General features: G+C 37.1%; 1 protein-coding gene and 1 long non-coding RNA gene across 3 annotated transcripts in view; one reads left to right on the forward strand and one right to left on the reverse strand.

Moving 5' to 3' along the window:
* Window positions 1-5,136, reverse strand: part of LOC118219527 (germ cell-specific gene 1-like protein) — a 24,279-nt gene extending 19,143 nt beyond the window's left edge. Inside the window, exons 1-2 of one of the 2 annotated variants that reach the window (XM_035402742.1) lie at window positions 4,947-5,136; window positions 4,484-4,775 (exon numbers count right to left, since the gene is read on the reverse strand). In XM_035402742.1, coding sequence (XP_035258633.1) covers window positions 4,484-4,772 — 289 coding nt within the window. In that variant the 5' untranslated portion in view covers window positions 4,773-4,775; window positions 4,947-5,136. Of the gene's footprint in view, window positions 1-4,483; window positions 4,776-4,883 lie in introns of both variants that reach the window. The other variant, XM_035402741.1, reaches the window with a different exon arrangement.
* Window positions 4,668-11,998, forward strand: LOC118219528. Its single transcript, XR_004763791.1, has 4 exons — window positions 4,668-4,801; window positions 8,075-8,260; window positions 10,566-10,623; window positions 11,626-11,998. It is a non-coding gene; the product is annotated as an uncharacterized LOC118219528 (long non-coding RNA).
* The last annotated feature ends 2,708 nt before the right edge of the window (window positions 11,999-14,706 follow it).

Here is a 14,706-nt window from a genome sequence, read left to right on the forward strand (position 1 = left end):
TTGCATGGTGTTGCCTGGGTTCCAGACTGTATTGCGTATGATTGCTTTGTTAGCAAAAAAAAAGCGAGTTATTTCTGTTCAATGATGTTAGAATGACGTGCCTACGTGCAATACATCATGAGCCTGCCAGTAGAAATGATCCATCGCAATTCCAGATAGATACGATGTCAATGAATTCACATTACTTTTTCAAATTAGCCTTTGGTAAACCTTACAACAGCCTTACTTTTTGTACTACTTCAATTTATTGTACTAGTATATCAAAAGGCAACACTACAATTCTGCTGTCCAACTCAAATCAGCTCAGAGGAAGCCTTGTTTGTGCCTGTAAGTTGACATCTGTGATGTGAAGTGTGATTTGGACTGGGGTAGGACAAATCTGGAAATTAGTTGCGGTTTCAGTGGAGGCCCCGGGGTCAACACTCCAGTTGGCTCAGCAAAAAAAACGACATTGACGGAAATGGGTAGAAATGCATTGCGATACTGACTAACCATAGTTCTGCCAGCCCAGCAGACCCTAATGCCTGAACAAGGCCTTCCATTTCTCAGTCGCTGTGCGTTCTCACACAGCGCAGCACCAGTCAAAACAAGGATCAAATCTGCTGGAGTACAGTGTACCACAGATGACTGGGTAGAACACCTACCATAAATCAAAACCTGGCAAACGTGGACAGCAACCCTTCCTGTCATAATTTTCTGTCTCCCCTGCTCTTTGTAGAAACTGTCCCGTCTAAGGTGCTGAAATCTTAGGGTTCAGGTTACAGAAAATAATTTTCTAAAAATTTTCTCTTTCCAACAAAAACAGGAAATCTTCAGGACAGTGACAAGTCTGTGTCGTCCTCTGACAGCAGTTGTTACAAAAAGTTAAATGTTATTTCCGGGGCAATTAGTAATAAAACATAAATGAAGTAAAAAAATAAAAATAAAAAATAAAAATTTTCCCCAAACAATTAGAACTATAGGAATATGGAAAAAATCAGGGGAAGAATGGGGTAAAATGTTAGTATCTGAGCTGATTTTGATTATTGTTACTATTTTAGATTTATTTTAACATTTGCTGAATTTTTAAAGAAAAAAGAAAAAAAAAAAGCTGGTTACAATTCCTTCAGAAACTTATTTTTGAGAAAAATCTAAAATAAGAACATAACATTAGTGATTTTTCATTGTACATATCGGCCACATGTACAGAAATGATGGTTAAAAACATTCATTTTGATTCAGTGTGCATCATTTTAGCAGTTATGCCGCAAAAAGCACAACCAAAGTAAATTAAATTCAAATTAATGTGATTTATACAGTTAAATGCAGTAAAGTACATGGAAAAGTACAATTGCAAACAATTTTATGGGTCAAGGTCAAGGTAAGGCAGACTGGCAACTAAGGCAACATTTTCTGTTAAGTATACATAAAACCTGCAAGGGAATATGGTCATTGGTATCCACTTGGTTTTGGGAAGCTAATTTAATTTGTGACTGACTATAATTAAATGTCTAAAATCTAGCCGTACACACAATTAGAATGAAGGAATACAGTTACAAATCAGAAATGTGTACTATTGTTACCTGCACAAGCCACAAAATGAGAAAGAAAAAAAATTGAAAGAGAACACAAATGTTGTACACAAATAAAATGTTAGCTTTCTTAAAATGTACATATTGCTCACCACTGTATTTTTGATGCAATGTTTAAAATGGAAATAATTACATAAAAAACTGAAACTTTAATTTGCAATTTCAATCTACAGGGCCTCACTGGAAAGTGTGATCATTATCAGGAAGAAACCTAGTCTACTTCAAAACATGTGGATTGCCAGTTTCAATAATTATTATGGTATACTAAAAAAGAAGAAAAAATCAACACAAAAGAAAAAACCACAAATGGAGGCAAAATGTTAAGAAATTCAATAGACAGTCAGACCACTGGGACTAGGGGCAATGATATCTTTTGGATGAAACAGAATTAATTGTGGCTGCAAGTTATACTAATCTGCAACATTTAATTACGGCAACATAATACATTTCTTTCTCTTCCGAAAAAAGTGTTTTTTCCATACTATTTAATTAAACAGTGTCCCACAGCACTAATTATGTGTCATTATCATTAGCATTGTTAACCACTGTGCAGTAAGAGCAATCAGAGCACTAATTGCACAGTTGGTGTCATAGTCACTTTCAGTTTGAGCAATGTTGTCTGTCAAAAGTAAAGCGTGAACTTATTTGGATGTCAAAATGATATTCATATTAAAAGTCCTGTTTGTCAGTGACCTCTGAGTATTGCCCCAAAAATGCAGACTCCAACTACCTCCTTTCCAGATGCCTTTTAACACTTTGTGTATCTGTCAGTGCATAGCCAGTTGGATTTGTCATAAATCTAATGATTAAGCAGGTGGAACAAGGGTGGTAACATCTGCTTTGAGGAAAAACTCATGAAGTCTTCTTATATAATTCTTATCAAGTTGTGGTCTCTCCCAGCTACCCCCGTCCCCTCCCTCCCCAACCCCCTAGCTCAGTGGTGTCAAACTCGTGCCATGGAGGGCCGTGTGTATGCAGGTTTTCATTCCAACCAATTAATGCTGCCTTAATTGAGTCCAATTACTCATTCAGCCATATGCGTTTAACTGCATTGAAGCACAGAATATAAGAAAATTTTTATTTAGACAATGCGGGTCACCATAGACGTCGGGTCACCATTGTGCACAAACCTGCATCCCTAATTCAGCAAATAATTTAACTAATTATATAATCAAGATCTGAGGCTGGAATGAAAACCTGCATACACACGGCCCTCCATGGCACGAGTTTGACACCACTGCCCTAGCTGGTAAACGAAATGGTATGGTCTTCATTTAAGCCATTTTTATGAATGGATAAACAGAATACAATGTTGATGCCTTCTTCGCCTCCCTACAACACATCTATTGGACAAGTTTATTCAACTTGAATCTTGCTTTGGATTAATCTGAACCACTGCCTAGACTAAATCTTCTAAATCCATTCTCTACGACTGAGAAAAAAGGAGGTGCTGCACATTGGTGACATTATTTTTTGGGGTATGGTTTTGCATTCTGTCTTTGGGAAGGCTGAATTACTATATTGAATATATAAAATATTGTTTTCAGCTGGAGTTTCCCTTTAACGTTGCACAGCCCTTGTACTTTCCTAAAAATAAAAAGCTAAACTCAACTCATTTCTTAAAAGTCAACTACTTCATCTTTACACCCATTGTAATGAATACCTCAACATGATGAAAACATTGTTACTATAGATACTATTTAAATAGTTATAAAAGGCATAATATTCAGGTTACAATTATTATTTTTCTGCATACATAATCATCGTACTGCTGAATATGTTTTCGTTCTGTTTGCAAACATCCACTGTGATATAACATGATTCACCCTCTTGCCAGAATGTGGGCTGTCAACTTGTTTGACAACATTAACATCTAGTGAAGTTTAAGGATCACAAAGTGGGCAATAACCCATATAACCCTGGGAGACAGAAGGTGTACAGTATATGGCCTCCTGCCTTTGCCTTTCTTTGGCTTGCATGACTGAGCTCTCCACTCCACCCTGAACTTACTTAGAGCTGTCCAATCCTTCATACCAGGGATAATAAACTCATTTCTCAGAAGCTTTCTGTGACTGGGGGGCTAGTAAATCAAAGGAGTGTAGTTTGTAGTTTGGCATTAACATCAAATTCTCATAACTTAGAAATAAGCATTTTCACTGTATTCTTCATTGCATTTGGCATGTCAGGACAAGAGCTGATCTCAATTGTAGACTAACGGGAAATTGGTCGTACATAATTGCTAACAATCGCCAAAGGCAAAACTTCTCTCACTACGGTTTAGGTCTGTAATCTATGGTGAAAGCAGAACCTTATACACAGATCAATCCATTGAACTAGGATTATATACACACACACACACACACACATTGCGTGTGATGACGAAACATGTCAGTTTCGCATAGATCTGAATACTATGCTGGAATTACATTTGAACTTTGGCCCACTCTGGTCTCACCGAAAGCAGAGATCTTGACTGTTGGACGAAGCAAAGATGCTAAGATTTAAAATAAACAAATTGTTTCTAGTGTTTCAGCCGTCGATTCAAACGAAGATTAAATACAGTTGCTGATCCCGAACACAATTATAACCGTTTTGCGAATTGCCAGGCCTAACATGGAATCTAAACACTGAAGTAACATAGGAATAGACCTAAACGCGAACAGTTCCAATAAACAGAAATAGGCTACTAAAAGACAGCAGTAGTTAGTAACAAATTACAAAATGACACACAGATAACTTAACCGACCACACCAAGATAAAGAGAAACCGATGTAAAACGATCACCTATATTTCATCTACTGCGTATTTGAAGTTAGCAATGCATATTTCAAAATAAACTAAAAATTCTTTCTGAAGTAGGCACGAGGCACATAACAGTAAGTTCTTCACAGAAGGCTGTAATTGATTCGTACCTGCTCCGCTGATGTTTTCTTCGCAAGAGTACCAAATTCCAGTATGGAAATGCCTGAACAGGAACCTGTCATCCCCAGTCTCCCAGCTGTAATGGACTTTGCTCTGGTCCGTCTCGTTCACCCCATAGTTTATGCAGTTGTGCAGCCGATCTTTGCTGCAATTCGGTTTGGGAACTCGCTGGGTGCCCTCGCACCAGTAAGTAGTAATAAACGCCGTTGTGGAGAATAAGAGAGCAACGAGATTTAAACCAACGGAGAGCAGCGCTCTGCATTTTCGAGTTGTCTTCATTGTCTAAAAGTCCGGAATTAAACAGTGTAGTAAGTTCATCAATGCAATTTTAAATGACAGTAATATAATAACACACGAAGTTAAAATAGAACAGCTGTAGGGAGTACTCACTATTTCACCAAATGATGCAGAAATTGTGAGAAACTTGAGCATAATATGCTTGCGGTAACTTACAAATATGTGTTGAGCACTCCAAACATTGGATGCGAAAGTCCGACCGTAAGGATGCAACAGCGGAAGCTTAAGATGAACATTTTATTTGTAGTGTTCCTTGGGTCTTTTTTTCCCAGAGATAAATGAAAAAGTCTTGAAGACGAGCATGTAAATTCGCATCCCCTCCTCCTTGTCAAGGTGACAGGATAGGAAGTCTCGATTCCCTGTAAACCACTTCTCCTTATCAAGTCTCTCTCTCTCTCTCTCTCTCTCTCTCTCTCTCTTTCTCTCTCTCTCTCTCTCTCTCTCTCTCTCTGAATTGTTCACTTGGGTTCTTGATATATTTCTAGCTTATCTGCGCATACTGCTATTTAAAAAAGTAATTGAAATAATCAGTAATATGTCGTTACATAAATCTACTTGAGAAATGTTATTTTTATATAAATTAATGCATAATAATAATAACAATAATAAGAATAATAATAATAATAATTGGCATCGTCATCATCATCTCATAATTTTAATCATAAATAGGATATAGTGTATAGAGCTTGCAAATGCAAGATGTAACAGTGGGGGGCATGGTTTTCCACAGATGAACCTGTAGAAATAATGTGATAACTTAGACAGTTAAGCAGAAATTTAATGAATACCCTGTCATTGGTGGAAAGTTAGCTGCCACTAAATTAAGCAAACTGAAGTTTCAGTTTATTATTTTGAATCATACCAAATAAGTCTTAACATATCACAATAGTATATAGAGTAAATGCACATCATTCTCTGCATATTTATGAATGATGAATCATTGAAGGGTTTCATCAGATTGATTGAAATTTATATATTGGACAGCATATCATTTTGTCAGAAACACAGATTTATGAGCTTGATGGGAAATAAAACGTGTCACAACAAGAAAAAGATGATTTCATAACCAGACACAGAGCTAACATCACACACACACACGCACACACACATCCAAAAAGGTGACATAGTCAGATATACGTAAATAACATGACACACTGCACGTACACACACAAACATGCACATGCATGCACACACAACACACACATTCTCGTGATAATAGTAAATATTATAATAGTTACTACTTAACCACATGATAAAAATTAAAATTAAAAAATCAAATTATTTACTAAATATTTGGGACAAAAAGAATATGCCTTGTATGGATATAGCTTTATGATGCTATGGACAGTATATATATAAGAAAAAACATATATTTGACACATATTATACAGGAGGTATATCATAACATAATGATATTCATGAAATCAGTTTAATGCCTTAAGTGTTAGATTAAACATGAAGTAATAGCCTAATAATCGACTTCTAACCAGTGTCAATCTTATAGTAGCCCAAATTAACTCTTTCTAAAGGTCAGAAAGATCTTTTCAAAAGATCATAGTAACAAATCAGAGAGGGCAAAGTTTGAGGGCAAGGTGTTAAGTGTAATATTAATAACTGTGAACTTGCAGTTTCTGGAAATGCTCTAAACACATCTGTCATCATGAGTCAAGAATGACCTTGATCCCATTTTCAAAGGTAAGCAACCTAAAAGCACTATTACCCTCTCACCATTTTAGCCATGGCAAAGAGGAAAACAAGACAGTTAATTATTATCCACTGAAAATTACTTTGAAGTACTGACACACAGATAGGTGGACAACAGAGCCGTCTCTCCCACCAGGCAGATCAGGCACACCACACCTTGGGCCCCTCCTTCTTGTCCTGAAAATAGTTTTTTTGCCAAGGGCACCCAAAAGTCTAGGGAAGGCTCTGGTAGGCAATGTCACTGATTTGCCTGCCACTTTGAGTAAGATCATTCTCCCATCCCCTGTGTATCTAATACAAATAGATCAGTAAAAGAACAGTAAAACACAAAACACAGTGAGTTAATCTTACCTTGTGTCTTACTCTAATGTCCATTCATCCATCCATTGTCTAAACCCGCTTATTCCTGGTCAGGGTTTCGGGAGGTGCTAAAGCCTATCCAAGCTTGCATTGGGCAAGAGGCTAGAATACACCCTGGACAGTTTGCCAGTCCATCACAGGGCACACACACCATTCACTCACACACTCATACTTAGGGGAAATTTAGATTCTCCAATTAACCTAACCTGCATGTCTTTGGACTGTGGGAGAAAACCAAAGTATGCGGAGGAAACCCACATGCACACAGGGAGAACATGCAAACTCCATACAGAAATCGAAACAAGGACCTTCTTGCTATCAGGCAACAGTGCTACCCACTGTGCCACCATGCCACCCCTTACACAAATGTGATGTACACAATTACTTTTTCAAATAACCAAGATAACATTGATCATTTAAGGCAGTTTGAGTGACTGTATTTCTTTGTCAAGAAGTCCATGCTTTTCCTCTCTAGTAATTTGACCTTGCTCTCCTGATATTATCTAAATATAACTGTCAACATAGATGTCATGTCAAATTTGTTTCATGAATTTTGTAGCAATCGCAAGTGTGGCTCACAGTGCCTTTCTTTGTATCTTATAAATGATTAGGAAAAAACAACTATTTTCAGATAAATTGTCCTTTTTTTTAATCTTGCAAACACAAAATATACTGGTTTTAAAATGTAAATATCTTCTTGTTATTCATGGTCAGCATATACCACAGGTATGTTACCATATAGTGGGACTCCTGAGATCCTGAGTTTGTCAGCTACCTACTGTTGACGTTTATTTTAAGGCAAGACTCAGTTTCTATTTTATTCATATTACTTAAAATCCCATGTGCCCTGATTCTCCTGTACTTACTCCATTTCATATTATGTTTAAAAAATTTTTTTTTTGTCAAAATGCCAAACATTATGGGTGATGTAAGATTTTGTAATACATCCTGCTCCCCAAAAGTGAAAAAACCTTGAAGAAGACAGAAAAATAGAAGACACAATAAAATATCCAGTAAAGTCTCATATAATACATTTGATCCCTATTGGACTTCAAAAAAGTGTTAGATTAACACTGAGAAGTTTACTCTTTAAGTATAATATGTGTTTTCTACAGTGTGATATTTGCAAGGTTAGTAAGTAACCAGGGCAACATCTTTATTTATATAATTTAATGCATGGACGCATGAAATGCATTGTCTGTACTTCACTTTTTCCTCAGTCTGCATTGTAACATGGTCAAACCTCAGCTGTTCTGACTGCCAGGAGAAGATCATTCTACCACTTGAAAGGACGAAACAGACAGCAGACGTGGCTCAGAAGTGCTGGCTCAGAGAATGGGAGGAACCAGACGTGCTGAAGAATTGAAGTGTCTGGCTGGTCTGTATGGTCTGATGATCTCCTCAAGGTAAGAAGAAACAATCTGCTTGGTAGCCGATTAGGCTGGCAGCTAAGTTTTAAATGTGATGTGAGAGGTTACGGGTAGCCAGGGCCGTGCGGAGGGGAGTGATGTGTGAGTGTTCTGGAAGGTTGTAGACAAGGCCAGCAGCAGCATTCTGGGTGAGCTGTGGAGGCCTGGTGGCAGTGGCAGGGATGCCAGCAAGGACAAAGTTTCAATATTCAAGACATTACATCTGGCTGTCCAACTGAAAGTGTATAAGCTGTTGAAGATGATAAGCTTTATTTTGTTTTTAAATTTAACAAAGGCTTTGGATGACACAGTGTGAAATTCGGACGAGAGAAACATTCTGACGAGAGAAACAACTGTCTTTTAGTCTAAAATAGTCTATTTAATAAACTATTTTACAGTACAGATAACGTCCATGTGTCACTTGGACAGAAAGGCAGAGGCAGGAACATATATGTAACTATGTATAGAGTGATAGGAAACTTTAAAGTACATTAAAGTATATAAATAGTATGGAGTGATTTTTGACTATTCTTCATTCTTTTGCTGAGCAGCTTGTAAAACATAAAAAATGAAGGCACGGTCTTTCATATACCGTCACTACCTCCGTATGACTTTGGTGCTGTTTATATTACTTCCTAAAACCTCCATATCATTCAAAACCTCAGGGAAAGTAACAACAACATGTTTATTCTTGTAGACCACATGGGATAACATGTATGTTATATAAAATTTAATGAGATTCATAGAGTCCACTTTTATTGATTTAATCAGGGCTGAAAGCTGAGAGGCCATGAAGTATCAAGGGAAAAACATTGATTCTTGTCATACATTCTTTGTTGTTGTAAGAAATAGATTTTGACCCATTCTCCAACTTTCGTGTCATATTGTAACTTTTTTTACAGTAATTTAGTATTTCGTATTAAAATGTATTATCTTATAGTGTTTTGCATTGAGATGAAATCTGGATATACATACTACTGTTAAAAATATGTATATATTTTTTTTACCTAGTACTTTTTATGGTGAAGAGGCCTACAGTTGGATGATCCAACTGTAGCCATGGAGATGGCTAATGGGCAGTCATATTTAGGCACTTGTACTGAGCTGGAATTCTCAAATTACAGTTGTTTGAATCAACCGGAGCAGTCCTAATCTTGTGTCCAGACTCGTCTATGCTTACATTATGTCAAAAATAGGGCCCTGTATGTTTACTTTACTTTACTCACTGGTCAATTTTGTTAGCCAGGCCTAGTACTGCTCATATCAAATGAATGCAGCTACATTTCTCCCACACTGTATGCTCTGGCTAAAAGCATCTACTAAATTAGGGTAATGTACAAAATATGAGTGCTTGGTATTTTATTGATACATACAGCATGTGGACATAAAGATGCATTTTGTTTATATTCTGCATTTTATTTACAAGTTAAAAGGAAGAAACAGGTGTACTGTATCTTAAGTTAATAGCCAAGGCTCATTTCCAAAACCCCTGCCTCCAATTCAACCGTTGTATTAAAAAAAGCATTTAATCCTCACACATTGCTCCATTGATTGAAATATGTAAACAGTCCTGATGCTTGTTCAGAATAATTACATGTTATTTTTCAAATCAATGTCAAATGCCTTTTAAGATGAAGGAACACTGCTCTGTTGTAACATTACCTTGTTACATTACATTACCATTTTTAAATAAATGGAAAAATATAGACAAAGTAAATGTGGGACATTATAAATTTTCTTGCAATTTCAAACATACAGAACAGTTCTTTGCATCTTTCTAAATGTGAATCTGTAACATATGGCCCAAAAATGAAAAGCTTATACAAATAATCCCATATGTTCAAATCCTGCTGCAAATCCCTAGAAAGTAGTATTTCATTTTCATGTAAAGTACAGACCTAAAAAAAATCCTACATCGGCTGCATAGACTCCGCACGGGAGTGGGACATCATTGAATGGAGAAAGAGATGACAATGAAGAGAGTGAGGAGATTGGCTTTCAATAAAGGTGGGTGTTGTGCATTACTGTACTTGTTAATTACTGCCAAGTTGGGGTGCCAAACAAGGAATTGTCATTCATGTGTTTTCATGAAGTGTTTGTTTTTTAACAAAGAACACAAAAAAGAAGACGTGAATGAATGGCAAACAAAAAAGAGGGAGGGACACTAGACCAGTTGAAGTCAATAGTAATTTAGTAAAGTGAGTGGGAGTGGTAGTTGTGTGTGTGCGTGGGCTCCGTATGTAATACTGGAAGTGGTGGAGGTGTATTGTATGTCTATTGTACTCAAATCTTTGTGTTACAGAGTACCAAACCTGTGCTTGAGGGAGAGAGTGAGGAGGAAGAGCTACAACAAAATAATGGTGTGTTTGCATATGTGTGAGTGTATTCTAATCTTTCTCTTACAGTGAACCAGACCTCACCAGGACAGACAGAAGGAGGGGTCAAGGAGGGGGGTATAGGAAGATCATTTTGTGCAGTAGTTCGTCCATTGATTTGTCTGTTCTAGAGATGGCCAATAGTCTATGCGCTCCATCTTTTTTTTTCTAACTATATATAAGAGGCGTTGGGTGAAGAACCTGAGAAAAGTGAAGATTGCATGACTGCCTGTTGCGTGAATACATTACATTAGTGCAGCTCCTTTGTTCAGACGAGAACATTCTTTTTTGTGGGAATCAATGCATTTTGTTTTACAGAACTGCCTATCTTAACAAGGGGGGGGGGGGTGGCTCTTTCAATTTCGGGTAACAAAGGGAACGGTGCTGCCCCAGTTCAGCGACTTCACTATTATTTCAATTTCTGCTGAGATCAGCAGTAGCACCGCTGAGTGACTGCCCTGTTTACCTGCTCTTTTGGTGCAAGGTGCTATTAGTCAGAGCAGATTTCTTGAGCTGGAACCGGGCCCAGGATCCAATATGGCACTATATACTGCATATATACATTCACTTGTGATGTTATTCCATACCTGGCTGTAATTTAAAGCTTTATTTACTTGCTATTGCTAGCAAACAAACATCAGCAGAGATAATACAGATCTATCTAGTTAGAAGAGTAGCCTGCATCACCTAGCACAGCACATCATTTATTCAGACTAAACAGTATTCTTTGCTATTTCAAAGCCTATTTTGTACTTAATGAATTTGATAAAAAGTTGATGTTGCTTGCATGCATAAAATTGTACACGTTATTTGGTTAGGTTCTGTGCTTAAAATGGCACAGAGTGGCAATTCAATTCAAGAGCCACTCAACCCTCCCATAGATTCATGTTCTTAGTGATAGTGTTATTTGCCAAACATTGACTACCAGCGCACCAGTTCTAAAAATACTGCCCTCAATTCTGATTCATCATATTACATTTTTGACAGGATCACAAGGATATAATGACTGGCTAGAGAGGGTTGGTCCCAAGGGTCATGTGACTGAAAATCTGTGGTCTGAAGTGAGTGTACTGCGGAGTGAAATGGAAATGGATATCTTCACGGCATCGTGTAAAAACAACTCATGGATCGTAACAAATGGGTAATCTATACTTTCCCAAGCATTTTTTTTTTCTCATAACAGTTTTTTAAATTAATAACTTAATATTTTATACTAAGCTATTCCAAGATGGGAAACCTTCCCATTCTTGTTATTTATGGGAACTGCAGTATGTTCGGTGTGCAAAGAAAAATACCCTGTTTCTTACTTTATAGCATATATTTTCATAATACAATTCTATAGTTCAGTGACTTTAACATTTTTTAACATTCGATTATTTGATTGATTTGATTATAAATTTAAACAGGTCGTTGTAACTTTTGTGTATTACATTTTCTCCTTGTGTATTTTTTCCTTGTTGCATTTTGAGACTGCATTGTCTCTGGTTACTTAATTTAAGGAATGTTTATGTCTACAACCTGTGACTTTAAAATGAAATTATGCTTTACAGTGTAATTATATACACCTGGTCAGGCGACCAGCTGATGCGATTTACACAGGTTCTCTCCAATTGTTTGTTAGATACCTGATGAAGGTCAAGATGTGCGAAGCATTGCATCATTTATAAAGTCTTTCCTAAGTGAGACATTGTGCAGGACTCCACTTATATTTAATTCATCCACAACATCAAAATGTACATTTGCTCCTTTGGCTTGTAATCAGTGTCATTGGATACCATATTTGAAATAGTCACAGAGGCTAAATATATCCTGGGAAGAACTACTGTTTGAGCAAATGGAAAGGAGTTTTCCAACTATAAGTAAATATTTGCAGAATTCTAGAAAAAGAAATATGATTAACCTTGTTGTAAATTGATTGACTTGTGGATGAATTACAAATGGATCAGCTAGTTGAGTCATTTGAAGCAATTCATTTTCTTGTGAGGCCACATTATTCATTCTCAGTTCCTGCTTTCCACCTGAATGCTTATGCTGCATATGATGCATTTGTCAATAAAAGGCATTGGATTATGATTAATGAATTGTCCTTTTTGCTCATTGTAACATATTGGGTTCTAATGATCAAAATATATAGTTCCCGCTTAGGTGAATAAATATAAACTCGCTCAGTTACATAAATTGAAAACTGAAAACACATACGCATGCACATATGTACACACACAGAACATGATTCCGCTCTGATTTTGAGAGCACTGATTCAGATTATGCAGGTTGTCAAGACATGTTTAGACTCCAAAAACAGTCCAGTGGTCATAGTTCCTGTTCAAAAAAGTTTGGAAATGAGTTCACCAAGTGTATATGATTGTCTTGCAGAGCCAATGCCAATAACATTTTAAAGCTTTCAAGGCAACATTTTAAACATGAATAGGACTATGCATTTTCTGTTGTTATAGTAAGATCATATTAAAATATATATTTTTCACATGAAATTATAAACGATTATGATAGGGCTTATTTAAGCAATATAAAAACAGGTCTAAATTTTGAAGGGAGATGTGAATGGTCAAAGTCAATTGACTGCAGTTACTGAGGTAAAGAGGACGTATCTTCAGCAACAGTAACAGAATCAGAATGGAGAGCATTTTTCCCTTTAGGATAATCCGATTCCAAATTAGACAAGACCTCATCAGAATACCATATATATAGAATGGAAATCAACCATGACCAAGAATTCATTTTGTGGTACCTTTGTAACGTGAGGAATTTCACCAAAAAAAGAACACAGCGTATGTGTACTCGTCTTCCACACAATCCCCCAACCACCCCCACAGGAAGTTAATGTTTGTGCAGACCTGTCAGACGGGTGTGGCTGACCCTCAGAGGGCTTTCAGGCAGTGAATGGCCTTGTGTTTCAAGGTTAACAGCAGACCTCTCCTGAAGCCACAACAAAGCCCCACTGGATATATGCTATCTGCAGGCTATGACACAAAAGAGTGGTTCCCAAGGCTGCCATATCCCCATCAGTTTTGTCATATGTCCCAAGTGAACCTCTTAGAGCCCCAGTTTATTCCATGTATGGAGACAAACGGCTGTCCATTGTAAAGACTGATGGCAGTATTTCTATCATTGTATTCACCCATCACCTCTGTTTGGGCTTATTGAAATCAGCACACACTGGTTACATGATTCTGCTTTTGGGAAAATGGATGCTTTGGTGGGGAAGAGATTGGCGCTGGAGGTGCACCTAGTCTAAATTTTCTTCTAGTGTCTTGTATATTTTGCCTTAATTTATCCAGGTAGGTCAAATGAGATTTTAATTATCTTTTGTAGTAATTACCTAGACAATCAAAGTGGACATGAATGCAACAGATTATGTACCTAATCAGATATAGGGGGTAATAATGTCTTCAGACTTTGAGAATTTGACCAGGACCCTGGAGTTAATATAACAGACAAGTAGGACACAATTTAGGATGCTGCAGCTCTGAATCCTGCAAAGACTACCATTAATTACCCCCTTTTAACAATTGGAAGATAACCAAATGAGGAGAAGTAACAGAAGGTCCCTAAAAGCATGACATGCATTAAATGTAAAAACGTTTTGATCCCCAAAATTCCCCACAGAAAATTTCATTACTGGGGCCTAAGACGATAGGCTGCCGTCGTTCTTAATCTGAGGCAAGAATGCTTGCGCCATCTATATGTCAGTGCCATTATGGACCATATTGTACAAGGACACAAAAAAGATAAAGGACAACCATTTCCAACCATCCAGCATTTTTCTGCAAAGTACTGAAGGTAATGATGAGGATTAAATGAAATGATAATTTGTACTGTTAAGGAAAGTTGCACAGACATGCCATGTACCAGCAGTCCCTTACAGTGGCCACTCCTTGCTAGTTAACTAATGCCTGAGCGACTTTCAGAAGCAACTGCTATCTAGTACACGTTGTTCGCAGGCTGCACACATCCTGATATTTTATTGCAGCTACAGGTAAGCACCGGTCTTTTACCAATTAATGTTGTTGACTATTTGTATAGGCAGTTTGTACATTGTGCGTTTGCCAT

The sequence above is a fragment of the Anguilla anguilla genome, chromosome 2 (genome assembly GCF_013347855.1).
Source record: "Anguilla anguilla isolate fAngAng1 chromosome 2, fAngAng1.pri, whole genome shotgun sequence".
In the NCBI taxonomy this organism is placed as follows: domain Eukaryota; kingdom Metazoa; phylum Chordata; class Actinopteri; order Anguilliformes; family Anguillidae; genus Anguilla; species Anguilla anguilla.